Consider the following 24,254-nt stretch of genomic DNA (forward strand, 5'->3'; position numbering starts at 1 on the left):
ATCCCTGGGGGCCTGATTCTCCCTCAGGATTCACAGGAGGAAGCCTGAAAAGTGACTGCGTCCTAGACTCTTTAGTGCGTGAAACTGGGGCAGGTAAAGAAGAGTGGGAAGCAAGAGGGCGAAGGGGCTACAGGGCGGGAAAGAGTGCATTCTCCTTGCCCCTGACTCAGGATGTTGTCCCCAGGGCCCCCAAGTCTCAGGTTCATATTCGCAGTACTTTGGTCCCCCTCCAGCCCTGCCTGCTCCCTCGGGAAGTCAGGCCCCCACCCTCACCCCTTTACCTGACTCTCTGAGATGGAAGCCTCGTAATAGTCCAGGATGTCTGTCACAGGAACAGAGCTGAGTTAGCTCTCCCCCCACCCCCCACCCCATCCCCCCGCCTCCCTGGCTGCCCCTGCCATCACCTCTCCTCCACCTGCCTGGTAAGGACAGAGGAACTCCTCTAGCCAAGGCTGGTGGACTGGATGCTGACGGATGACCCCTGCCCGGGGCTCCTGCTTGTACCAAATGATCTCCAGGCTCCGAACCAGCCCCCAAGTTCAGTAATTGCCCTCACAGGCACAGGCCAGCCCTTTCCACAACCGCCCCCCAGAAAACTGGGGCGACTCACCCAGCAAGGCCTGGAAGAGGTCACTGTGCAGCACCGTGAGGAGAGGGGGTGCCCATCGCAATAGTGGGGGGGCCAGGAGCCAGAGGGCTGACCTGGGAGCTGGTGGAATGCAAGTGAGGGGGGATTGGGACAAGGACGAGATTGAGGGACCAACACACTCACCTCCTCTTCCCCAGCCTTTGCCCTCTCACCCCAGACTCTCTGGAAAGGTCCAGGGAGAAGGACCCCTGGGTCCCAGCCCCCCACCAGTCCCCAGGCCTCTCCTTCACAAGGACTCCTGTTTTTCACCTCTTGGTCCTGGTCCCTCAGACATCTCTCTCTTCTCTCACTTTAATCTCTCTAATCCACCGGATCAGAGCTGAGCTGTCTTCTCCCCACCCAGCCTGAGCTGTCAGGTAAAGTTGGCAGGCTTGAGCCGCCCACCATTCCATTCTTCCCAGGTCCCCAGGCACCACCGCCACCACCACCTTCCCCCTCACACGCTGGCCCCTCTCCCCAAAGCCAGGCATGACCGCAACATTTTCCTGAGGCCCGGGGAAGAGGGCCACCCCAAGGGGCTCTGCTCTCACAGCTCAAAAGGAGGGGAAGCTGTCACTCTCTCCTCCTGGGGCCTGTCCCCAGTGAGAATGGCAAAAAGAGGGGCTGGGACTTCTTGACCCAGAGTAGACGTGTGTGTGTGTGTGTGTGTGTGTGTGTGTGTGTGTGAAGGGGACGGGACATGAGAATTCCTACAGTTCCTCTCAGGACTGGGAAGAATCCATCTGCCCAGAGGTCCAGAGGTCTGCCCTGAGCACATGGTCTCAGGAAGGAACAAGAGAGGGTGCAGAGAGATGTTCAGGAAGGTTTCAGAGACCCTAAGGGGGAGGCAGCAAACCTCGGGGTCCTTCCTACTGTGAAAATTTTGGTGTTTCCAGAGTTAGTGACAACTCTGTCGTCTCAGGATAATATGCCTGAGCCATTCACACTCACTTTGAGTCACCCACCCCACTATTTTTTTTAATTGAATTAAATTTATTTATTTTTTTATACAACAGGTTCTTACTAGTTATCTATTTTATACACATCAGTGTATACATGTCAATCCCAATCTCCCAATTCATCCCGCCACCAACACCCCCGTCCCCCACCCCTTTCCCCCCTTGGTGTCCATATGTTTGTTCTCTACATTTGTGTCTCTATTTCTGCGTTGCAAACGGTTCATCTGTACCATTTTTCTAGATTCCACATATATGTGTTAATTTACGATATTTGTTTTTCTCTTTCTGACTTACTTCACTCTGTAAAACAGTCTCTAGATCCATCCATGTCTCTACAAGTGACCCAATTTTGTTCCTTTTTATGGCTGAGTAATATTCCATTGTATATATGTACCATATCTTCTTTATCCATTTGTCTGTTGATGGGCATTTAGGTTGTTTCCATGACCTGGCTATTGTAAATAGTGCTGCAATGAACGTGGGGGTGCATGTGTCTTTTTCAATTATGGTTTTCTCAGGGTATATGCCCAGTAGTGGGATTGCTGGGTCATAGGGTAGTTCTATTTTTAGATTTTTAAGGAAACTTCATACTGTTCTCCATAGTGGCTGTATCAATTTACATTCCCACCAATAGTGCAAGAGGGTTCCCTTTTCTCCACACCCTCTCCAGCATTTGTTGTTTGTAGATTTTCTGATGATGCCCATTCTAACCGCACCCCACTATTTCCCTCTGTTTTGTGTTGGTGGAGACGGATTTCACGAGGAACCCCAAAGAGTCCTCTTTCCATGCCTCTGCCTCTGGCATCTATCTTACGTTTATGTCTTCCCACCTCTCCCTTCTAATTCCACCTGGGAAGTCCTCCCTTCAGTCTACCCTCCATCCCTCTGGCTGCAGCCGCCTAAGTTCCTCAGTCTTCCGTCTCAGCCTATCTTATCACCCCTTCTGAGGGCTACACTCCAGTTCGGACAGGCGAGATGAAGGAGTTTGGGGGAGACAAGGGACGTTTGGAAATGACCCTAGGTCAACCAGAATGCAGGGGTTCGGTGGCGCTCCGGAACTACAGCCCCCAGCATGCCCCAGCGGCCGGAAACCCCGCCCACCGCCTCCCGGTGCATTGTGGAGGATGAGGCAAGGCTGGAGGACCAGACTTTGGCTAACCCGGCGAGAGCGCTAAGTCAACGCTCAGGGTAGCAGCGGTCGGAGCGGTTCGGTGATGCAGGCGGCGAGGATGGCGCCGAGCATGGGGCGGCAGCTGCTGAGGTTGGGGAGCGGGAGGTGTGTGTATGACAGGGGGTAAGGGGGCAGTGGGCTCGGACACCGGGCCAGGACTGAACCCCCTACTCCCCACAGCTCGCGGTCCAGTGCGCTCCTTGGGCAGCCCCGGCCCGGCCTCGCCTGGCGACCCTATGCCAGTGGGGCCGCCCAGGTAAGTGACGGCCACCTTCGAGGGTATGAGAGCGGGAAGCCGCCTCGGCTCCCACCTCCCCGCCGCCGGCAGGGGTCTCCCTCTTGGTCCCAGTCACCTGCCGATCGCCCTGGCGCCGAAAGTAGGGGAAAGGGCAGACCAGGGTGCCCTGAAGATGAAACTAGGGGAAAGGTGGCGGATGCGCCCTCCCCTGGCACCCAGCTCTTCCCCTTTGCTTTCCTTGGTACTTTGGAATCCCCTTCCCCGGCCTCACTAACCATCCCTTTCCCCAGGCGGCTGTGGAGAAGTCCGATTCTCTCTCTTCTGAGGCTTCGACCAGGGAAAACCGGGCCAAGCCGGTATGTGGCTCGAGCCCGGGAGGAGCTAAGCCAGGGACAGACCCACCCCACACTGCTCCCTGAAACTCCCTTCTCCCTGTGCAGGAATCTAAGTCCTTTGCTGTGGGGATGTTCAAAGGCCAGCTCACCACTGATCAGGTGTTCCCGTACCCCTCTGGTAAGGAAACGGATAGGCGGAGCTGGATAGGGATGGGGCGTCTTCCCCTGACCGCCTCGCCTGGCCTGACTTGCCCGTCCCTCTTGCCACTCCAACCCCTGCAGTGCTCAACGAGGACCAGACACAGTTTCTTAAAGAGCTGGTGGGGCCTGTGTCCCGATTCTTTGAGGTGAGCAATGCCAGCCTGAGGAATAGAGCTTGGTCCCTGTTGGGGTGGGAAAGAGGATAAGGAGCTTAACAGGAGCCTGGATATGAGATCCTGTGCCTTCCCCAGGAGGTGAACGATCCTGCCAAGAATGACATGCTGGAGCAAGTGGAAGAGACCACTATGCAGGGTCTCAAGGAGCTGGGGGCCTTTGGTCTGCAAGTGCCCAGTGAACTGGGTGGTGTGGGTCTCTGCAACACCCAGGTGAGGGAGCTCCCTCGGTCACCTCCAGTGTCCCAGTCTACACCTCACCCCTGGAGCTAAGGTCTCTACCAAGAGCTGCCCTGGGGGCCTGTGGGATGTTGACTGTTACCACCAAACTACTTGCAGTTCCCAAGGGCCATGGACCTCACCCAGGGTCCCAAGTCCTAATGAATCGCTAAGGTGGGGACTGCCTGAGGGTAGTGTAGGGAACCAACCTCCCACCGAGACCTGGAACAGACCTGCCAGTGTCCTTCTGCCGTGGCCCCACTTGCTCTGCCCACTCTCTCTGCAGGGATGCCCAGGTCGGGCTCTGCCCTGCTGCCCACGCTTTCCTGCTAAGGGCAGGTCCCCACGTAGCCAGTTACAGCCCCAGATGCCTGTTTCCCCTCCAGTATGCCCGCTTGGTGGAGATCGTGGGCATGCATGACCTCGGCCTGGCCATCGTCCTGGGGGCCCATCAGAGCATCGGTTTCAAAGGCATCCTGCTCTTCGGCACAAAGGCCCAGAAAGAAAAATACCTCCCCAAACTGGCATCTGGTGAGGCAGCCCTAGGAGACCCAGAGATCGGGAGTGTGCTGGGCCTGGCACAAATTAGGCTGCGTGGTACTTAGATCACCACACAGCTGGGTGTGTTGGCTGGGGGAGATTCTGGGTAGACATCACAGTGTGCCGGTGGGGAAATACGAAGACACTGAATATCGCCAGAAGCGTTAAGGGGGAATACCTGTGTGGGCGGGTGGGCACTAAAGGGCCTTTCCTGCCCATCAGAACCCAGTGTAAAGGAGCTTTCTCTCCAACAGGGGAGACTATTGCTGCTTTCTGTCTAACTGAGCCCTCAAGTGGATCAGATGCAGCCTCTATCCGAACCTCAGCTGTGCCTAGCCCCTGTGGAAGATACTATACCCTCAGTGGAAGCAAGATTTGGATCAGGCACTCTTCTCCCACTTTTCCCTCCTCTCCACCTCTGCCCACGTCCAGGCCCCGCTGCTCCCTCCTGACTGCCTCTCACTTTTCCACAGTAATGGAGGCCTAGCGGATATCTTCACGGTCTTTGCCAAGACACCAGTTAAAGACACAGCCACGGGGGCCATGAAGGAGAAGATCACAGCTTTTGTGGTGGAGAGGAGCTTTGGAGGTGTCACCAAGTGAGTGGGCTGGGGAGAAAGAGGTAGAGCCAGGGAGAGGGCAGTACTGAGTTCCAGGGCAGATGGCTGTCACAGGTCACTCTGGGGATGGGTGCAAAAGCCAGAGCATTTGGACGGCATGGCATGTTCCTTTTAGGCCTAGTATGCATGCAACTGACCTAAAGTTTGGCTTCAGCAACCACTGAGCCCATCACACGACAGCGGGATAGAGCCAGGCCTCCTCAGCCCTCTGGGCATGCCAGGGACTGCTGCCTGCGCCTCCTACAGGCTGGCTCATAATGAATGAATGGCTCACCCACACACACCCAGTGGCAACTTCTCCACCCTGTCTGTCACAGCGGGCCCCCTGAGAAGAAGATGGGCATCAAGGCCTCAAACACGGCAGAGGTGCACTTTGACGGAGTACAGGTGCCGTCAGAGAACGTACTGGGTGAGGTGGGGGGCGGCTTCAAGGTCGCCATGCACATTCTCAACAACGGAAGGTTTGGCATGGCCGCGGCCATGGCAGGCACCATGAAGGGCATCATTGCTAAGGCGGTGAGTACCCTGCCTGAGTCCCTAGCTAGCCTGAATCTAAGCCTAAGTCACACTGTCTCCCTTTCCATGTGTCCCTGGTCTCTTGCAAGCCCTCCCTCCACCAGAGGCCCCTCCTCTGCCAACAGCTCCAGACTTGATAGCTTAGGTCTCCACCCAGCCTGGACTGAACTCTTGGCTGTGGCCAAAGCCCACCCATCCCAGTGCAGCCCAGCCCCTCTCCCGGAAAGAGGAGACTAGAGAACCACAGTGGGACACACGTGCCCTCTTCCAGGTGGATCATGCTGCTAATCGTACCCAGTTTGGGGAAAAAATTCACAACTTTGGGATGATCCAGGAGAAGCTGGCCCGGATGGCTATGCTGCAATATGTGACTGAGGTGAGGGCCACCCCCCTCCCCAGAGCCCTGAGGCCTTCTTCCCGGTTGGGTCAGACTACAACCCCCAGCAGCACCTGGGGCAGTGGGTCTCCAGCTTTACACCAATGCCCTAGGGGATGCGGGGAGGCATAGTCAGCTCAGCTTCCGCAGGATGGAGAGAGCCATGCTGTTCTGCCGAGGTGCTTCCAGAGGTCCCTGAAATTTGGTCTACCCCACCCCACCCTTACTCCTTCTTCACCCCTTTCAAGAAGTCAAATGCCTGCAAGCCCCTGACGAACTGACCAGGGAACCAAATATTTGGACATGCCTGACACACGGCATTGGAAGGTGAAGGCGAGGGCCACAGGGCGCCAGGGCAGACCCAGTCTTGTAGATGTGGGTGATCAGGTCGAGTCTGATGCAGCCCTTTTCCATTTCCCTTCCCGTGTCCCAACCTCAGTCCATGGCGTACATGGTGAGCGCCAACATGGACCAGGGATCCACAGACTTCCAGATAGAGGCTGCCATCAGCAAGATCTTTGGCTCGGTGAGGTCCCAGGCGTGGGGGGAGGGAGAGCCCGGTTTGGGAGCTTGGCTCCAAACCCAATTTTGGGTGTTTTCTTTGTCCCTAGGAGGCAGCCTGGAAGGTGACAGATGAGTGCATCCAAATCATGGGGGGCATGGGCTTCATGAAGGTACAGAACACTTCTCTGCCCAGGCCAGCGGGCCAGGAGGAGGAGGCGGCACGTCCAGCATGGGTGTATGATCTGTCTTCCCCTGTGGCAGGAGCCTGGGGTAGAGCGTGTGCTCCGAGATCTTCGCATCTTCCGGATCTTTGAAGGGACGAATGACATTCTCCGGCTGTTCGTGGCTCTGCAGGGCTGTATGGTAAGAGGGAGGAGAAATGGGGGGAGGAGCTGGGCAGGACAGCGGAGTCCTGACTATTGGACCCTCCCTCCCCCCACAGGACAAAGGAAAGGAACTCTCGGGGCTTGGCAATGCTCTAAAGAATCCTTTTGGGAATGTTGGCCTCCTGCTGGGAGAGGCAAGCAAACAGCTGAGGCGGTAAGCTTAGGGGCCAGGGCAGGGCGGGGTGGGGCGGGGTAGGGCAGGGTATGGCAACTAACCAGTCACCCTTCCCCTTTCTCTAAGGCGGGCAGGGCTGGGCAGTGGCCTGAGTCTCAGCGGCACCATCCACCAGGAACTGAGTCGGAGCAGTGAGCTGGTGAGTAAGTGGTCAAGGTGGGGGGACAGTCTGCGTCGAAGACTGACAGGGCTGGGCCCCACTCTGAGCCCCGGGCACCTTCCCCATCTCTTTAGGCAGTGCAGGCTCTGGAGCAGTTTGCTGCAGTGGTGGAGACCAAGCTGATAAAACACAAGAAGGAGATTGTCAGTGAGTGAGCTCTACCCCATTCCCGCCCCCCACTTTCCTTTCCCTCCGACTAACCACCCCCCAACCGCATCCCATCTACCTGACAGACGAACAGTTTCTGCTGCAGCGTCTGGCAGACAGTGCCATTGACCTCTATGCCATGGTGGTGGTTCTGTCCAGGTGAGGAGGCAGTGGGGGAGGCCTGAGCTGCAATGGGGGCACTGGGGGTCCTGGGCCAGGCTCACAGCCCAGATTGGTTTCCTCCTACTTCCCCCCAGGGCCTCAAGGGCCCTGAGTGAGGGCCACCCCACAGCCCAGCATGAGAAAATGCTCTGTGACAGCTGGTGTACTGAGGTGAGATCCAGGGCTACCAAGTATGGGGGGCGGCAGGGGGGCCCTCGAGGCACAGGCCTGACCCCTCCTTCCCCCTCCCCAGGCTGCAGCCCGGATCCGGGAGAACATGGCTGCTCTGCAGTCTGACCCCCAGCAGCAGGAACTCTTCCGTAACTTCAAAAGCATCTCCAAGGCCTTGGTGGAGCGGGGGGGCGTGGTCACCAGCAACCCCCTTGGCTTCTGAATACTCCCAGCTAGGGCCTGGCCCAGAATATGCCTTCTCCCAAGCCCAAGCCCAGGCCCCTTCTGTGCTGATCCTGGTTCTGCCTTGAAGGGGGCCTCGGCCCAGGACGGTGCCTACTCTCAGAGGGAGTGCTTACCGCCTCACAAATAAAGTCTCTAACAAGTCATGCTCTGCTGCCGTACCGCTGTCCTTTCCCTTGCTGCCTGCCTCCCTCCCAAAGAAAGGAGCCAGAGGCATGGGGAGTTTGCCCCTATTGCTTTATTTGGTGTTTTATACAAGTGACTAAAATAAATAGAGTAACAAAAGCAGCTACACAACCCCCAAATACCCCAGCTTTCTTTGACTGCTGTCTAGGGGAACCAACCCCCTTCCACTTCCCAGGGTACCACCGACTGACCACCCTCCCACCCTGTGCAGGACAGAGCTGACTGGGCAAATGGAGTAGGAGATCACATTTTGGGGTTAGAAGAAGGGGCCCAGGAGACAGGGATTCTTCATACAAAAGAGAAAACGTCTAGTAAAAAAATAGTCCCAAAAATGTAAAAAAAGTCTATTTTAACCCCCCCAAAAAGGCTTATAAAAAACAATAAAGCTAAAAATAACCAAAGGTCCCTTGTTGACCCCTGAGGGAAGGGGGAGGAACCAGGCACTGCTGGAAAGAGTCACAGTGGCAACAACCTCACAGCAGGCAGCAGCCCACAGGACAGGCTGAGTCCAGGCACCAGAGGAGTAATGAGCACGTGACTGACGAGACACCCAATCACAGGACAGGAGCACCAAGCACTGACAGGCCAAGGTTGGAGATCCAACATGGCCCCACCACGCGCTCTACATAACATCCACAAAGAACTCACTGGGGTTGCCCATGGCCATGTGGAAGCTTTGGCGGCTGGCCGTCAGCTCTGGGGGCACGGAGCCCAGGTCTCTGACTGGAGGGGCCCCTGGAGGCTGCACTGCTGGAGGGACAGGGGGCGGGGGAGGGGGCATCATGACCACCATCATGGGGTTATACGGGAGTGCCATGCCAGGAGGCGGGCCATAGGGATGGAGCCCTGGGTGGGCTCGGAGATTGGGAGCACCTCCTGATGAGCTCCTGGATGGGGGAGGGCCCCCATCACCAGTCCCACCAGGTTCCCCACCCCGCCGAAGGCTGCCGCCCCGGCTGGAAGGCTCAGACTCACTGCCGCTGCCAGACTTGGACTCAGGGGCCCGCTCCTCAGGCCTCCCTGTGCGCCCCACCCCCCCATCGCTTCGTGTCGACCCACTGCTCCGGCTCCCTGTGGGGGGAGAGGGGATGGGAGCAACTGAGCCCCAGCCCAGGGTCCCTTGGCCTCCCCAGTCCCCGCTCCAGCCTCTGCTCCCTGGCTTCACCTTGGTGCCCACGTCCAGGCCCCAGCTGTATGGGGATCTGGCGGTGACTTACCCTCACTGTGCTGGCTGCTGGCACTGCCTCCGCCGTAGGTGTAGGACGAGAGCTCATGGTAGGGTGGGGGCTGGGGACTGTATGGATGCGGGGCTGGGTACTGGTAGGAGAAGGTGGGCAGCAGGGGCCAGGGCGTGGCCCCGGGCAAGGGAGCCAAGGTGTCCTGGTCCGAAGCGCCACTGGAGCCATCGTTGTCATTCAGAGACAGGTTGATTAGGTCTGGAAGGCAAGAGAAAGACCCAGAATCACTGCTTTAAGAAGCCAGCACCCCAAGACATCGAATGAAGAGGAACTGGGAACCGTTTCCCCACAACCATCCATGATGGGGGTTAAAACGAAGGCCTCGGACAGGAAATGTCCCACCGGCCACAGCCATCAGGGCAGGAACTCGGCCAGGGCCACCACTAGTCCCACGTGCTTCTATGTGACTCAGGAAAAGCCGCCCTCCCCACCAGCAGACACAACCCTGCACGTGACGCACAGCTCGTCCGGCAGAACACCGGGGGACGTCAGCCCCCACGCGTGTCACCAGCCAGCGCAGGGCCCAGCGCAGGACGCACGCTGCTCAGCGTCCACGGTGGCCCTTAGGCCTGGGGTTGGAGAGGCAGGACAAGGCGGCCAGATCCGCTCTCCCTGGGCTGGGACAGGGGCACTCACAACTCTCACAGCCGCCACTGAGGTCTCCAAAGACATAATAGCACTGCTCAGAGAAGGTGATCTTGTTTACAGTGTGCCGGATGAGGCCCGCCTTGAGCAGCCCACTGGCATACTTTCGGGCCTCCCGCCGCTCAGGAAAGCCCTCCACGTGATGGTAGAGCCAGTCAACCACGTCCGAGCCTGGATCGCCCAGGGCAAAGAAAGGCCTCAGGTTCTCCTCCCCAGCTCCTGCCTCACCCCTGCCTGGACCACTCCCAGCTGTGGCCTCCTCCTCCCCACACCACCTGCCCAGAGCCCAGCCGTACCCAGAAAGGCGTTAGGGATGGTGATCTTGAGCCACATGCGGTCCCGAACTTCCAGTCCAGACTCTGGAGCTGCCATGGCCTTGGTCACAGATGCCATGTCTGTATGGATGGAGAGGCCCCGGCCCTCACAGCCTGACAAAGGAGAAACAGAGGAGCGGTGGATTCACACCACACTGGGTGGTCTTCCAGGGAGGCTGGATGAGGTGGGCCTGGGGGCTCACCATCCGGAAGAGAGGACCCAGATGTGATGGTGCTCATGGACGAAGAGCCTGGATAGGCTGGGAAGGTGCCAGTCAGCGCAGCAGAGTGTGAGACCCAGGCAGCAGGGTCAATCGGCTGGATGGGCTCATCTGGGAGAGCGAAGGCCACCAAGATGGTCACTTCCCAGTCCCAGAGAGCCAGCCCTGTCCCTCCCCGAATCAGACTCCTGTCCCAGCCCCACCTTGACCCTCACCCACCCACTCCCTGTAGCCTGGAGGCCAAGGGTATCCACACCCGCCCTGTCCTCCCAGCTACAGGTCCCTGAGCATCACTCACTTCGGGGGAGAGTGAAATAGGCCTGGGGAGAGGGATCCCAGCACTTGGCTACAGTCAGCACGATGGGGCTGTGAGGAAGAGGAGGCCAGTCAGGCTGGGGTGAGGGGAGAGGCCTGAGGAGTGGGGAAGCCTGGAATGAGAATAGGTGAGGGACAAAAAAAGGAAAAGAAAAAAGGAGCACAGACATGGCTGGGCCAGAGAAGGTAATGGTGGAAGGCTCCACAATGCGGGTGACTCACCAACACGGGTAACTCTTAAAAACACACTGCTGAGTAATTCAAGTGAGTATACGCCGCATGGTCCCATTCAGAGCAAGTCCGAAAACAGGTAAAACTAAACTGTGTTGTTCAAAAACACGTGTATGGCCGGTGAAACAACGACCAAGCAAACCATCGTGGTGATGACCAAAGCATCAGCAGAGTGGTTACCTCTGGGGGAGTGAGGAGGGAGGGAGTGGGAAGGGACACTGTGAGGGGCTCTCCCCGGGTCAGAAAGCTTCTAGGTCATGATCTAGGCGGTGGCGACGCAAACACCCACTCACTCCAGACTCACTTGTTACGCGTTCTTGCTCTACATATTTTTTTTGGGCAGCGCCGTGCGGTATGCGGGATCTTAGTTCCCTGACCAAGGACCGAACCCTCGCCCCCTGCAGTGGAAGCGCGGAGTCCCAACCACTGGACCGCCAGGGAAGTCCCATATTACGTACTTTCTGATGAGCGTTATGTTTTACCACTTTTTAAAATAATAAAACGAAAGGTGAAAAGGCAAAGAAAGAGAACCAAGGACCTGAGACCAGCTCGAAGGCTCACCCCGGCTTGTGCACGATGTCCCTCAGCACCCGCACCGCATCATCGTTGCTCATGTTCTCAAAGTTCATGTCGTTCACCTGGCAGGAGGGGCGGTGGGTCAAAGGTGGGGGAGAGGGGCTGAGGGCCCCGGCCTGGGTCAGCGGGTGGCCCCGCCCCAGCTCACCTGCAAAAGCATGTCCCCGGGCTCAATGCGCCCATCAGCCGCCACAGCCCCACCCTTCATGATGGAGCCGATGTAGATGCCTCCATCTCCCCGCTCGTTGCTCTGACCCACGATGGAGATGCCCAGGAAGTTGTACTTCTCTGTGGAGGGAGGCCAGGTGACGAGAGGAAGGCCCAGCCTCATGCCTCCCAGGGACCCTGGAGACCAGGTCCTCCCAGCCCCTAGGGCCCGGGCGCCCTCCATACCCATGTTGAGCGTGACTGTGATGATGTTGAGAGACATGGTGGAATCGGTGACGCTGCTGAAGGATGAGGCCTGTGGTGGGTAAAGGGGAAGGAGCCGGACTGCCTCCAACAAGCCGGGACAAGCCCCAGGATTCTCCCTGTCTGGGCCTTGTACCCCCGAAACCAAGGCCCGTGCCCCCAGCTCCCCCGAGGTCCAGCTGCCCCACAAGAAGCCCCTCACCCTCTCCAGGCGGGGTGGCCGCTGTTTCCTCCGCCGCCGGTGGCGCTTGAGGAGGCGGGAGGCGCTGCTCTGCTCCGTGGAGCTGCTGAACCTGCCGGGAGGTCGGGCGGGGAGCTGGCCGGGCGGTGGTCGCGGGGCCAAAGGAGAGGACGGGGTGGCGGTGGGGGGGCACCCCGGGGAGGCCTACGGAGCCCCACCTGCTCATGGTGTCCTCCTCGTCCGAGTCCCCCAGGCTGGTGCTCTCCAGCTCACTGGTCATGAGGGTGGAGGAGCTCTCGTACCCTGCCAGGTGGCGCTCCAGCCTCGAGGGGCCGCTGGGCCGGTGGCCCCCCGCTGAGGGAGAACAGGAACCTCAGGAACCAGGACTCGGGCTCCTCACCCTTGTCAGGGCTTTGGGTCGGAGCCGACCCCTCCCCAACTCCCAGTCTAGCCGGCCTCCAGGCCTGGCCCCCCTCACCGCCGCGCTCACTGCTGTCTCGCCTGCGAGGTCGCTCCCGCCTCAGAGACACCACTGACTCTGTTTCTGTCTCGGGCTCCAGATTTTCCCGGCTGCTAGACACGTTAGGGCTAGATGGGCAGAGAGGGTTTCCCACCTGCGTCAGTGGGACAAGGCTCCTAATCGTCGGCTTCCCCTCCCAAGGGGCTTGGATTCCTTCCTCACCTCCCTCCCCTGGACTCAAGAATCCCAAGGACTCACTGGAAGGATGGAGGCCTGGAGTCTCCAATGCCACTGGTCCTCTCTGGTGGCAGAGGGGGTACAGGTGGCGGTGGAGGCACCGGGTCTGTCCGAGGCTCGTGGGCTGGGGGGGCCATCTCAGGTTGGGGGTTATCTGATGACACTAACTAGAAGGATGCAAGTGATTTGAAAAGAACAACAACAAAAGAAAACGGCTCAATGAGGAATATGAGAGGCACATGAGATGAGAGTAAGAGAAAAGAGTAGAAAAGGGGACGGCGCCTGAGAGAGCCCGGAGAAAAGCACAAAAAAAGCGGCAGCAAGCATTAGAGGCTCCAGAAGGAGAAGGCTGAGGAGCTCCAGCTGGCTGGCTCTCCAAAAGGTAAGGAGGATGGGAGTTCCCTGGCAGTACAGCGGTTAGGACTCGGCGCTCTCACCGGCAGGCCCAGGTTCAATCCCTGTCGGGAAGGCCACACAGGGCATGGCCAAAAACAAACAAAGAAACAAACAGGTAAGGAGGCAAAGAGCCAGAGCTTCCGGCAACTGCGAGGGGGCGGGCACAGGCTGAGGCTTGGAGGAGTTTGGCAATGCCAGAGGGACTCTCCGGCAGGGCCCCTTACCCAGGATACCACCCTTCCGTTGAAGCAGGGAAGGCGAGCATTGTCATCTGAAATCTCTTCCTTCACCACCCTGCCGAGACACAAGGTAAAGGTCAGTGAGACTGGACTGGCTTCCCCCATTCCCACCCGCATTCGAAGTTTCTCCCAATCTTCATCCAGCTCAAGGATGTGGCTTTTCTCCAACGTTGTCCGAGTCCCCTTCTCTGACGCTGTAACACTTACACCTAAGAAATCACCAAACTCAATTCCCTTTTCTTATTTCTCCTTCTCTCCCCAGCTCACCCTCAGGGGCTCAGCGCTGTTCCAGAGATTTCCTAGAGTCTGATTCAAACCTCTCAGTCCAATTTCAAAGGCTTCCCGTAAGGTTGCCCCAGCTGCCCCAAATATCTAACCTTAGGAGCTTGCAGGCAGCCTCCCTCCAACTTTCACCGTATTCCTCACACAACTTCCCTCAAAGGCTTTGGTCCTCATCTACATCTCTACTTTTATGCTTTCCTTAATTTTCTCTAACTCACTTTCAGAGAGATGTCCAAATGTGCTGTCTTCCCTCTAGATAAAAATACCCATTAGACCAAAGAATAGTACTTCCTCACTAGACTGAGCTCCCAAGCAGAGGTGAAGCCCAGATCCCCATTCTCCTGTGCCTCACCTGGCACAAACTCTGCACTAAGCAATCTGCTCCTCCTGACAGACCCTAAAGCCCAGTCCTGGGGGTCACCTCTCCCATGGGTTCCTTCAACGGACCTTCTTTTCAATCACCAAGTGAAATCATCAGTGCCTGTTTTGTTCAACACCATGTCCCCGGCCACAGACCAAAGTACCTGACACTTCGTAAGCATTAACAAATACCTGCTGGCTAAACTAATAAACGTATAAACTATGACACACTCTGCCCTGAACAGACTCTCACACACACTCACCCCCAAATTGGGATATCTGGTCGGATTAACCCTTTAGCCTAATATGGTTCTAAGAATGTGGATATATGTCAACTCAATCCCACCTATCATCAATGTGACAACACAACCCAGTCACTACCAATCTGTCTCAGCATAACGTTGTATTCTTCACAACATAATCCAGTCTCAGCATAGTCCAGCCTTCCAAGTGATTCTATCCTGTATTATCATAACCTAGTTTAAGAATTAGACTCAATGCTAATAAGGGCGATGACCACACACCAAGAACGTACCATGCACCTGTACTAAGCATTTTACTCTGGTTAACTCCATTTCACAGATGAAATCAAGGCACGAAAGTTGAATAAACTACCCCAGATTATAGTGCTGACAAATAGAACATTGAAATCCAAGGTAACCCCCAAGACAGTACCACCTTCCCAACGTCCAACAGTATTTCTAGGTAGAGCCCAGTCTGTTCAGCTTTCCTATAACCCAGGCTATCCCAGCCTGATCCAGCCTCCCTTCAAGAGCTGAGACTGAGGACCAAGAGAGCACAGTCCCAAAGACTATAAACACAAAAGGGCCTACTCTGCATTATTTAAAGTCCCGGTCTTGCCCAGACTGTCCCAAATTACCCCAGGGTAGCCCAATCTATTCTACCACGTGCAGCTGTCTACACCAATATAGACTAGAATATCCCAATACAGCTGACTGTACCAGCTGTATTGGTACAGACCCCGTCAGCCCCGTCTGCCCTTGTATTGAGTGTCCCAATAAAAACTAGGCCCCCAGAGAAACTAAGATCAATCAATAGAACCCGCTGGAGACCAGAATGGCATCCCAACAGAACACTCTGCGTTAGTACGGACTAGACTGTCCCCAAACTATCCTGTCTGCCTTAGTATAGGACAGAACATCCCAAGCCTGCCCAGTATAGCCCAATCTACATCAGCAGAGTCCACAATATCCCTACATAGCCTGTGTGCTACAGGACTACTCACAATGTAGTTACCAGCGGAGAGATCAATCTACCTCAGCACAGACCAGAACACCCAAAAATAAACCAGTGTGCCCCACTCTATTCCAGTATAGCCTAATCTTCTATAATCTGGTTTAGTATATCCCAGTCTCTCCTCCTACAGTTCCGCACGCCTCAATCTGTCTAAGCATAACCTTGTCCGTCCTGGGATAGCCAATCTACACGAGCATAGTAAAGATGTGCTCCACTATAGCCCAGAAAATCCCAGCATGTCCCAAAGCAGACCAGTGACCCTCAAAATTACCCAACCCACAAAAGCACAGCCCCCGTCGTTCCTAGTCTAGGCCTCGCGCTCACCCGAAATCCTGATCCATAGACTTGAAAAAGTACTTAGCGCCCGCGGGCCGCTGCAAGACGCTCTTGAAATCGCCGAGGGTGATGCGCTCGGCGGGGACGGGGATCTTCACCAGGTAGGGAGTCTCTTCTTCATCCAGGTGGTAAATCACCTTCGTCTCCCCGACACCACCGCCCCCAGCGCCGCTGCCCGCCATGGTCTCGCCCGCGCGCTCCCGGGCTCCGCCGCCCACCCAGAGGGGCTGATCGCCCCCGCCGCGCCTGCGCACTCCCACGAACCGACGCGCGAGCAACGCGACCGACCCAGCGTAAGAAAGGTGCAAAAGGGAAAAAGACAAGGCTCAGCGGGGTGACGGTGTGGTGGGGGGGGCGGTGGGGACGGGCCGTGGGGCGCGACCCAAAGCCGCGGGCTCCGGCGCCGCAGCCGCCGCAGACGTCGCGAGGGCTCTCCAGCGCCCCGCCCACCTCTCCCCATGTCACGTGACTAGAACTAGCCCACCCCCGCTCTGCCCGTAACGCCCCACCACGTGACCCTCACTGGTCACGTGACTCTCAGCTCCGCCTAGCGCCCTCGTCACATTATTGCCACTTTCAGCAACGGTCTCCCAACCCTCTACGGCTCCGCCCCCAAGTGTGTCCCCACCCGCCTCCTCCAACTACCCCGGCTCGGCTGGCCTCTGCCCTCAGGGGGCACCCCGCTTTACCCCCTGAGGGAGAGAGCGTCAAGCAACTATATGATCCGCTGGAGCGTGCAAGTGGGAGGTGAGGGTGGGAATTGGGGGGGGTCCTTGACTGGGGGGTGAGGTGGGGCAAAGCCAATCGAGGTCCTAGGGTTGGTGGAAAAGGCGCAGCGCCAGGCCATTTTCAGCTTGGACTTTTAAGAGAGGTGAGTTTCAGCTCCACCTCCAGCCAGCTTTTCCAAAGCCTCCCTCCCAAGCAGGACAGTCAGTGAGGGCTATAAACACAGAAGAGCCCACTCTGCTTTATTTACAACACGAAGGCTGTCTGTACAAACAGCTGGCCAATATTATTAAAAACAAAAGAGGTGAGTGAGAACATCGTCACCTTTCTGTTTTCCTTCCTCCCTCGGCCAAGCTCTGGTTGGTACTCCACCTCTGAGCTGCCATACTCAAAAGGTGAAATCCAAAATTAAAAATACAACCGGTGTAGAATAAATGGGGAGTGAGATAAAAGAAAAAATGAGGGAGGGGAGTGCTATATTTACACTAGAGTTTTATAGACAACCGTCCCACTCCATCCCAATTCCAACCCTGGCCCAGGAAGTGAGCGGTGGCAGGTCCAAGGGACAGAGCTTAAGTGTCTAGGGACCCAGACAGCTTCCCACCCCCAACTGCAATAGGTCCGAGTTCAAGTCCACAAGATGGGAAGGAAGGGTAGGATAGGAACATCACTCATTTCCAAACCAGCCTCCCTTGGGAATTTCTGCCTTGAAGTGGGACAACATCCCAGCTCCGGGGGACAGGCTGATGACCCTGAGGCTCAGTTCCCAAGTCATGTTGCCATTCGAAGTTCCAGCCTAGAGATGGCATATGTCAGGGCTCTCCAGATTTCGGAGGCCCCGCTAACCGCCGGGCCTCTGGCCGCAGTTCCTTGCATTTCTGGCAGTAAAAGAAATCAGGGACATTGGTCTTCTTAATCTTAGCACAGGAGAGGTGGATCCACGTTCCACACAGGCTGCACTCAATCATGGGCCGGCCTGCAAAGGGCTTTCGGCAGTAACACGTGATCAGATCCCATGAGTCATCACCTGGGGAAAAGAAGGTTTGTTTGGTGTTCTGCTGGAGCTCTTAGATCCACAATACCCCCAAACCCACCAACCCAGCTACCCCTGGGCAGCCCCAAACTTCTCACCTGATTCTACCATGATGTCCTCATCCATGACCCGCATCTCGCCTTCACTGGAGCTGGCATCTCCATCTTGGCTTGTTTCAGTGCTGCCCACGTCCTTGCTTTCACTGTCAGTGGGAGGGACTCCTTCAGGGTGCACTGTGGCAGGGGGCCTAGGAGCCTCAGGAGGTGTTGGCAGCACAGGGGCTGGGGCTTCCCCTCCTACCACTGCTGCCATCTCTTCCTCCTCCTCTTCTTCCTCTTCTTCCTCCTCCTCTTCAGAGTCTGTATCGCTGGGGGGTGCCCGGGGAGGCCCAGGAGGTGGGAGTCTATCCCCCCGCTCTGCCTTTTTCAACTTCCGCTTCTTGCTCTTCTTGATTCGAGACCTCTTTTCACCATCCCCAGGGGCTGGCCGAGGCCTCCGAAGCACCCCAAAGCCTGTCCCCCCTCCTGGCCCCAACTTTCGGTTCTTTCGGTCCTTCTTTCGAGGAGGCTGGGAGAGATCCCCCTGGGAAAGGGGCACTGGGGTGAGAGCAGCAGGGGGCCGGGAGGCATGTGTCAGGGATGTGGGGGACAGTGGAGATGCCATTTTGGGCCCATCTAGATCAAAGAGAGAGTCCTTGAGTTTCATCTTCTCAAGCAGGGTGGCACTATCAGGGGCCTGCAGACGAGGGAAAGTGGACCTTGGGGGTCCTGGCTGGGTGGGACCTGCTTGAGCTGCCCTTCTCTTGGATGACTTTGCTTTCTTAACAAAGGTCTGGATGGTTCTGAGATCTGAGGGGGCTGAGTCCCAGCCATCGCTGTCTGCCGCACTCTCACCTCGCAATGGAGAGCTGGAGCCGGAGGCTGGCCAGTCATTTTCCTTAAAGGGGAGAAGAGACCAGGATCAGCAAGGGGCCCAGGGTCATCTCAGCCCCTATACACACCCAACTTAAAAGACCAAAATATCTGGCCAAAACCACTAAATCTTACTGTATTCAGAAAACTTATCCCCATCCCAATTCCCATCAGCATCTCCTCTTGAACACTTCCATGTTACCCCTGACCTCAAATTCTAACCATCTCCCCAATGCCCACTGCCTTCACAACACAGCATCCCCCAGACCAGAGCCATTTTTCTCTAGCTCTTTCTGAACAGCCTCATTTGTTACCATTTTCAGTTCCTAAAGTTTTTATCCAAAAGCACCTTCCATTTAGAGCACCCCAAAACCATTCACTGCACTCAAACCACCTATTAGTCCCACCCCCACTCCAGATACTAGTTTTCCCACCAAATTTCCATTTCCCTAGTCTTACATATAATTTCTAGGCTTTGCCTACAACGTAACACAGTCTCATAATCTCAAGAGCCCCTCCCTCTACAGCCCTAGGACACCACCCTCCAGTCAGTTGTCCTCCTGTCCCTACCTCCTTGCTAGGGGGGATGTAACCAGCATAGGCCAAAACAAAACTGCAGAATTTGTTGAAATCCTCAATTGTTCTCCGTCGTTTCTCTGGTGGCTGAAAGGAAAAAAATATGTAGCACACAGAGTTTACGAGGGACATTCCCAAAAGCATAGTCCCTGGAGTGAGAAATCTGGAAAAAGTGGGAGAGGGAGAGAGAAGGAGCAGGAGATCCTGCGGTAATACTGGGCTGCAAAAGAATGGGAAACCTCACCTGAGTCTCTGGCTTAAGGGTCGGAGGTGGATCTGTGAAAGCAATAAAAGCTGAGTCAAGGCACTAGGAAAGAGTCGGTGTAAGACCCCACCTCTCAACCTCCGAGGTCCCAAGTGAACCCCCTCCTCTCCCAGGTCCCTCAGCCAGGCGAGCAGGCCCCCAGCGGTGCTGGACCCGCCGCTGCTCCCCCTTCCGCCCCGCGAGGGGCGGAGCCTGGGCGCGGCGCCCTCTCAGGCCTCGCTATAGCGCTCCCCTTCCCCCCACCGGAGGCTTGGCGCTCCGCCCCCCCCCACCCCCAACTCACGGTTTCTCTAGACTCCGGGTTCCTCGGCTCTCTCGGCGCCCCACCCGCCATACCGCTCCCCGGACCGAGCCCGGGCTGCCGCCTGCCCCTGTCCTTCACACGCGCCCAGTGCCCGGAATTCCCACCCCGCCGCGCTCTACCGCCCCGGGCCCTCCGCGACCGCACACGCCGCCCGCCGGCCCCCAGGGTCTAGGATGACCACGCCGAACCGCTCCCCGCCCTCCGGCCCCTTCTACTCGAGCACGAGGCCCGGCGCGCCCCTCACCCCCACCAAACACACACGGGCTCACACATCCAACGCCACTTCGCGGCCGGGACAGACCTGAGAGCTCTCACCCGGACGCGGCCCCACCTGCCCCCCCTTACCGCGCTCCCCACAATTTCGCCGTCCCCCCGCCCCCATCCGGGGCTTTGGCCCCTCCCCGTCTCGAGCTCCTCGGGCTCCCCGCCGGGCCCCGGGCCCAGTTCCGAGCTCTCTCCGGCCGCCGCCCCCCCCCTGCCCCCGGACTCGCCAGCAAGTCACTAGGCTACGGACCCCTAAACTCGAGCCCCCCCCAACCAGCTACTCTCTTCCTCCCCAGCAACCCCCGCTGCTGCCGCCGCTGCCCCCCTCACCCTCCGCAACTCCCAGGCTCTAACCCTCGCCGACCGACCAACCCCCCCTCCCCCCGGCGCAACTCGCCGGCCTTAAACCCCCACCCCGCCCCACCGCCCCCAAAACTAGCCAGCTCTCGTCGCTTCCCGGCTCCCTCTCCCCACAACCACCCCCCGCATAGGTCTCTCTATCGCAGACAATACCCAGACCCTCTCTTCTCCCCACAACTATCTGCCCACCCCTCCAACAATCACCGGGCTAGCTCCGGCGGCAACTACCGGGAGCTCCGGCACCACCGCCACAAACTCCCCCACCTCGGCGAACTACCGAGCTCCTCACTCAATCCTTTTCTACATCCTTCCTCCCCAACAACTCTCCGGCCCCCAAATTCCCCCGACCTCTCAGTTCTAGGGCCCCAACCTGCCGGAGGCCCTTTCGGCCCCTAACCCCCGAAGCTGTGGGTTTCCAGCTCCCGCTCCCCCATCCCACCCCACCCGCCCTACACACACACAGCGCCTGATCTCCAACTACCCCCAGCCCAGTCTCCCACTCCTCTTTCTCCAACGTCTCTCAACTCGTCACTCTCCCACCTCCAGGGGCAGGCCCCCGACCCCTTCCCCGCCCTCCCCCGCTGGGCTCCGGGGCTCGACCTCCAAGTTTGCCAATAGATTCCTCGCCCGCCCCCCGCCGGCTAAGCGCTCTGTACCGGTCGAGAGCTCACCTTCGGGACTGGGCTCCGCCATGGCTTCCAGCATCGCCCCCTCCCCTCCTCCCGGTCCGGCGCCCCCCTCCCCTGAGCCGGGGATCCCGGTGCCGCCTCCGGTGCTCGGTGCTCCTACTGCCTCGCTCCACGGAGGTGTCTGCTTCGACTCGGTTGTGACTCGAGTCCGCTAGCCGCTGCCGCCACCTCCCTCTACCACTGCCTCCCGCACTCCCGGACCGGGCCCCCTCCCCCCGCGCCGCCGGCCGCCTGCTCCCTCCTCCTTCTCTCCTCCCTCCCTCCTCCTCTCTCCCCCCTCCCTTCGCGGGCGCTAACGCGCAATGCATCAAGGGGATTATAGTCCGTCCGGGGGCAGCAAAAAGGACACTGCATAACCCTCCGGAACTTCAGTTCCCAGCAAGCCACGGATTGGCGCAGGCGCACTAAACCGCTCTCCTCCCCCGGGGAGTGGCGGGGAGATTGGGAGCAGAGGGGAGAGGGGAAGAGTGCGCTCAGGCTCCTGGGAAATGTAGGCTGGGCGGGGCTAAGAAAGAAGGGGATGAAGGGAAAGAAGGGATTAGAACTTTCGGCCACCATACTGCCTCATTCTGCGGCTTCTTTCTACCCACGGGGGACCGCCCCACTTCCGGCCAGACAGAGACAAGGCTGCTGGGAGATGAAGTTCTCCCGGTGATAATGGCTCCCTCCTCCCCGTGTTCTCCCTCTCCTGCATTACACTCCACTGGATCCCTCACGCCGGCAAAGTCTGTCTAAGCAACATGCATCTGAGGACAGAGTCCTTTTACTAGCTCCCACACTCGAAAATCTCCTTCACCCAAAAGATTATGACAAACTTGGATGGTTTATCTAAAGCAGGTGCTTTCAAACTTCCACAGAAACCCACAGTAAAAAAATTTTTTTATAACCTCAGGACCCAATCCATACACACGTATATAAAACTGAACTTTCATGAAATGATACTCAGTATTCCATCCATCACAACAAAAGCACACTTTTTATGCACAAGGAAAAGCCCAACATAAAAACAAACCAAAATATACTACTATCCCTCCAACCTCCTCTTTCCCCACCACTGACGAGGGAGAACAAAAGGGGGAGGGGAGCAACACAAAGAAAAATCCAGTTCAGTTTGGTGGTTTTCTCTTTATTGATGTGCCTCCTACCTTCCCCCCACAATTTCAGTCCCTTCCATCTACCCCCAAAAAAGAAGGTGGTGAAAAGAAGGGATTGTTGGGGTTCTGAGCCCCTTGGGCAGTTAGAAAGGGAAAAGAAACCAAAACAATCACCAGATGTGACACAGATTGACAGTCAAGAAGTCTAAAGCAGAATGGGAAAGGTGGTAAAGGGGAAGAATGGAGAAAGAGTGGGTACTAGAGGCCATCTCCCACATTAACTCTTGTGTTTAAAGGGGCTGGAAGAGAGTCTCAAACATTAGGAAGTGCGGGTCCTGAAAAAGGGAGGTGGTGTTTCACCCTCAAGGAGGAGCAGGTCAAGGAAGGGGGGCCACCTCTCTCTTTGTAGAATGGGACCCCCCCACCTTAGGGACAGCAGCTTCACAGACCATAGACACTTTCGTCACTGTAGGCAATGTATAGAAAGAAGTCTTCTTCATGGTGTTCCTGGGGTGAAAGCAGAAAGTAACAGTGTTCAGGCAACTGGGCCTTAGTTACTTGAACCACCCACCACCGGGGCAGATTCTTCCAAAACCATTCTTTTTGACTCTCCCTCTCACTTGCTCCAGGCCCTAGATGTTGAACAGTATTATTCTAGCCAACAGTCTTGGGCAAAAAGACCTCAAACTGTTCTCTGCTGCCTTGGAACAGGGAGGGGCCTGGGGAGAGTCTGCATCACAACAGTTGCTCCAGCTCACTATTCTCTCTTCTTTCTACTCCCATGGCCCTGTCCAAATCCCCAACCCAGGACTATGTGGAAATTTTAAGAGCAAATATAAAATTGAGAGCTAAGTAAGCCAGTTTGGTCCAAGAATTGCTGACTTAAAACTTTTTCCCTCTCAAGTGCTTCCAACTCCTCTCCAAAGCCTCCACTACTTCCCAGGCACCATACCTGGTATAGCTGACCCATCGTGGCACTGGTGGGTGGAATGACATTGTTGACAAAGAAAAACAAGGCATCCTCAGCTCGGAGATGAATTCGCTTCCGGATCAAGAAGTAGAACTGACCAACTGCCAAAGATACAAGGCCTGATAAAGTCAGAGATCACAAATGCCCTCAAAAGAACACCTTCTATGTGGAGCCTCCTCCCACAGAGACTGCGCTCCCACCCCCAGGAAGCAAACCCGGTATTGGGTCAGATTCCCACCTGTAAGATCAGAAGGCACCAGATATTTCTTTTTGTCCAGGTCTCCTATCCGAGCTTTGGGAGCCTTTTCTACTATCACCTGTTAAAGAGAAGGTTAAAATTAGGAGACATTAGGTACATAGCCCGACAGCTCCACCTGTCAAGAACTCAAACAACAACATTCCTAGCACCCACACCTACCCCAGACTCATTTCTCTTTGTCTCTGAACACGCGGCGCAGCCCTGAGTAGGGATTCTGACCCCACTGACTCAAATTCACCTAAACATCCAGGATCCCTAAACAGGGCGTCATAACAAACCGTTATTTTAATCGTAAGGGGATGACCTATCTGGGCCGACTACAGCTTCAATTTCAAAAACCCCATGTGAAGCTCAGACTGTCAAACGCCCAACAGCTTCCCACATGAATCTCAAGGTCTGTCTCTCGCGTCTACATCCTCTCACCCCCAGCTCTACCGCTACCCCACTCCTTTCACCTCCGGTCCCAGGGACAGCAGTTTCGGTCTCGTTCCCAACCCCGCCACAGCCGGCAGCCTGAGGCCCGCGCTGCGGGTCCCGGACTCAAGCCCGGGCTGTGGCGTCAGCGCCAGCGCCCCGCGCCCTCGGCCCTGGCTACTGTCCTCACCGGGACCCGGTCCGGGTATTTCTTTCGGATCTTCTCGCCCTCAGAGCGGCGCTTCTCGAACGGATGCTCCTCTTTATACACGAACTTCATCCTCCCGGGAACCGGGCTGGACCGGGCTGGGCTGAGGGAACCCGGGGGGGGCCGGGATGGGGGGCGGTGGCGACGGCGGCGACGCGCGGGCGGATTCGGCGGAGCGATCCCGGGACTTGGGCCACTTCCCTATTCACCAACCCCGCCCCCGACCAGCAGGAGCCTCCCCGCCTGCTATGTTACGCCGCTAGCGCAACGGCCCTAACGCCACTAGCGTAGCACCACCTACTGACCGCCACCCCCACGCCGTCAGTGCAATAGCTTTGGAATCAACTTGGAGGCTACGCAGGCGGCGTAGGA

General features: G+C 57.1%; 4 protein-coding genes across 14 annotated transcripts; 1 reads left to right on the plus strand and 3 right to left on the minus strand.

Moving 5' to 3' along the window:
- Positions 1 to 2,668: 2,668 nt before the first annotated feature.
- On the plus strand, positions 2,669 to 8,070 carry ACADVL (acyl-CoA dehydrogenase very long chain). Of its 2 annotated transcripts, none has more exons than XM_004266942.4 (20): positions 2,669 to 2,863; positions 2,939 to 3,014; positions 3,287 to 3,352; positions 3,437 to 3,509; positions 3,614 to 3,678; positions 3,784 to 3,918; positions 4,311 to 4,455; positions 4,719 to 4,848; positions 4,938 to 5,063; positions 5,402 to 5,600; positions 5,872 to 5,976; positions 6,416 to 6,502; positions 6,588 to 6,650; positions 6,742 to 6,843; positions 6,923 to 7,020; positions 7,108 to 7,180; positions 7,276 to 7,348; positions 7,435 to 7,507; positions 7,606 to 7,681; positions 7,764 to 8,070. In XM_004266942.4, the coding sequence occupies exons 1-20, from the start codon at positions 2,802 to 2,804 to the stop codon at positions 7,902 to 7,904; spliced, it is 1,968 nt and encodes a 655-aa protein (XP_004266990.1). In that variant the 5' UTR covers positions 2,669 to 2,801; the 3' UTR covers positions 7,905 to 8,070. The 2 variants fall into 2 exon arrangements, with proteins under 2 accessions (XP_004266990.1, XP_012387507.1); XM_012532053.3 differs by having other exon boundaries at positions 2,674 to 2,848.
- Positions 8,071 to 8,144: 74 nt separating this feature from the next.
- On the minus strand, positions 8,145 to 16,275 carry DVL2 (dishevelled segment polarity protein 2). 9 transcript variants are annotated; one of them, XM_033423036.1, is made up of 15 exons: positions 15,798 to 16,275; positions 13,560 to 13,629; positions 12,961 to 13,106; positions 12,721 to 12,830; positions 12,461 to 12,596; positions 12,264 to 12,354; positions 12,044 to 12,113; positions 11,799 to 11,938; positions 11,636 to 11,712; positions 10,827 to 10,894; positions 10,511 to 10,639; positions 10,290 to 10,421; positions 9,985 to 10,164; positions 9,328 to 9,546; positions 8,145 to 9,181 (listed from the first exon to the last, which is right to left on the minus strand). In XM_033423036.1, the coding sequence occupies exons 1-15, from the start codon at positions 15,989 to 15,991 to the stop codon at positions 8,733 to 8,735; spliced, it is 2,211 nt and encodes a 736-aa protein (XP_033278927.1). In that variant the 5' UTR covers positions 15,992 to 16,275; the 3' UTR covers positions 8,145 to 8,732. The 9 variants fall into 9 exon arrangements, with proteins under 9 accessions (XP_033278927.1, XP_033278925.1, XP_033278926.1 ...); XM_033423034.2 differs by having other exon boundaries at positions 10,827 to 10,939; positions 12,044 to 12,099; positions 12,264 to 12,377; positions 15,798 to 16,246; XM_033423035.2 differs by having other exon boundaries at positions 10,827 to 10,939; positions 15,798 to 16,244.
- Positions 16,276 to 16,750: 475 nt separating this feature from the next.
- PHF23 (PHD finger protein 23) lies at positions 16,751 to 21,164 on the minus strand. Of its 2 annotated transcripts, none has more exons than XM_004266935.2 (5): positions 20,920 to 21,164; positions 19,300 to 19,331; positions 19,050 to 19,142; positions 17,667 to 18,504; positions 16,751 to 17,562 (listed from the first exon to the last, which is right to left on the minus strand). In XM_004266935.2, the coding sequence occupies exons 1-5, from the start codon at positions 20,951 to 20,953 to the stop codon at positions 17,348 to 17,350; spliced, it is 1,212 nt and encodes a 403-aa protein (XP_004266983.1). In that variant the 5' UTR covers positions 20,954 to 21,164; the 3' UTR covers positions 16,751 to 17,347. The 2 variants fall into 2 exon arrangements, with proteins under 2 accessions (XP_004266983.1, XP_033278940.1); XM_033423049.2 differs by lacking the exon at positions 20,920 to 21,164 and adding an exon at positions 19,894 to 19,925.
- Positions 21,165 to 22,042: 878 nt separating this feature from the next.
- On the minus strand, positions 22,043 to 24,084 carry GABARAP (GABA type A receptor-associated protein). Its single transcript, XM_004266934.3, has 4 exons — positions 23,865 to 24,084; positions 23,240 to 23,318; positions 22,984 to 23,102; positions 22,043 to 22,538 (listed from the first exon to the last, which is right to left on the minus strand). The coding sequence occupies exons 1-4, from the start codon at positions 23,952 to 23,954 to the stop codon at positions 22,473 to 22,475; spliced, it is 354 nt and encodes a 117-aa protein (XP_004266982.1). The 5' UTR covers positions 23,955 to 24,084; the 3' UTR covers positions 22,043 to 22,472.
- Positions 24,085 to 24,254: the final 170 nt, after the last annotated feature.

This window comes from Orcinus orca, chromosome 19, assembly GCF_937001465.1.
Source record: "Orcinus orca chromosome 19, mOrcOrc1.1, whole genome shotgun sequence".
Lineage (NCBI taxonomy): Eukaryota > Metazoa > Chordata > Mammalia > Artiodactyla > Delphinidae > Orcinus > Orcinus orca.

Excerpts from the sequence above, each read along its gene's own strand:
- PHF23 (XM_004266935.2), bottom strand. The coding sequence starts at position 20,953 with ATGCTGGAAGCCATGGCGGAGCCCAGTCCCGAAG. Across the intron at positions 19,143-19,299 it reads CCCTTAAGCCAGAGACTCAG|CCACCAGAGAAACGACGGAG; the intron begins GTGAGGTTTCCC and ends TTTTCCTTTCAG. Across the intron at positions 18,505-19,049 it reads ACATCCCCCCTAGCAAGGAG|GAAAATGACTGGCCAGCCTC; the intron begins GTAGGGACAGGA and ends CTCCCCTTTAAG.
- GABARAP (XM_004266934.3), bottom strand. The coding sequence starts at position 23,954 with ATGAAGTTCGTGTATAAAGAGGAGCATCCGTTCGAGAAGCGCCGCTCT. Across the intron at positions 23,319-23,864 it reads AATACCCGGACCGGGTCCCG|GTGATAGTAGAAAAGGCTCC; the intron begins GTGAGGACAGTA and ends TCTCTTTAACAG. Across the intron at positions 22,539-22,983 it reads CGATGGGTCAGCTATACCAG|GAACACCATGAAGAAGACTT; the intron begins GTATGGTGCCTG and ends CTTTCACCCCAG.
- DVL2 (XM_033423031.2), bottom strand. The coding sequence starts at position 15,991 with ATGGCGGGCAGCGGCGCTGGGGGCGGTGGTGTCGGGGAGACGAAGGTG. Across the intron at positions 12,355-12,460 it reads GAGGAGGACACCATGAGCAG|GTTCAGCAGCTCCACGGAGC; the intron begins GTGGGGCTCCGT and ends ACCTCCCGGCAG. Across the intron at positions 10,165-10,289 it reads CATCCCTAACGCCTTTCTGG|GCTCGGACGTGGTTGACTGG; the intron begins GTACGGCTGGGC and ends TGGGCGATCCAG.
- ACADVL (XM_004266942.4), top strand. The coding sequence starts at position 2,802 with ATGCAGGCGGCGAGGATGGCGCCGAGCATGGGGCGGCAGCTGCTGAGG. Across the intron at positions 7,349-7,434 it reads ACACAAGAAGGAGATTGTCA|ACGAACAGTTTCTGCTGCAG; the intron begins GTGAGTGAGCTC and ends TCTACCTGACAG. Across the intron at positions 7,682-7,763 it reads GTGACAGCTGGTGTACTGAG|GCTGCAGCCCGGATCCGGGA; the intron begins GTGAGATCCAGG and ends CCCCCTCCCCAG.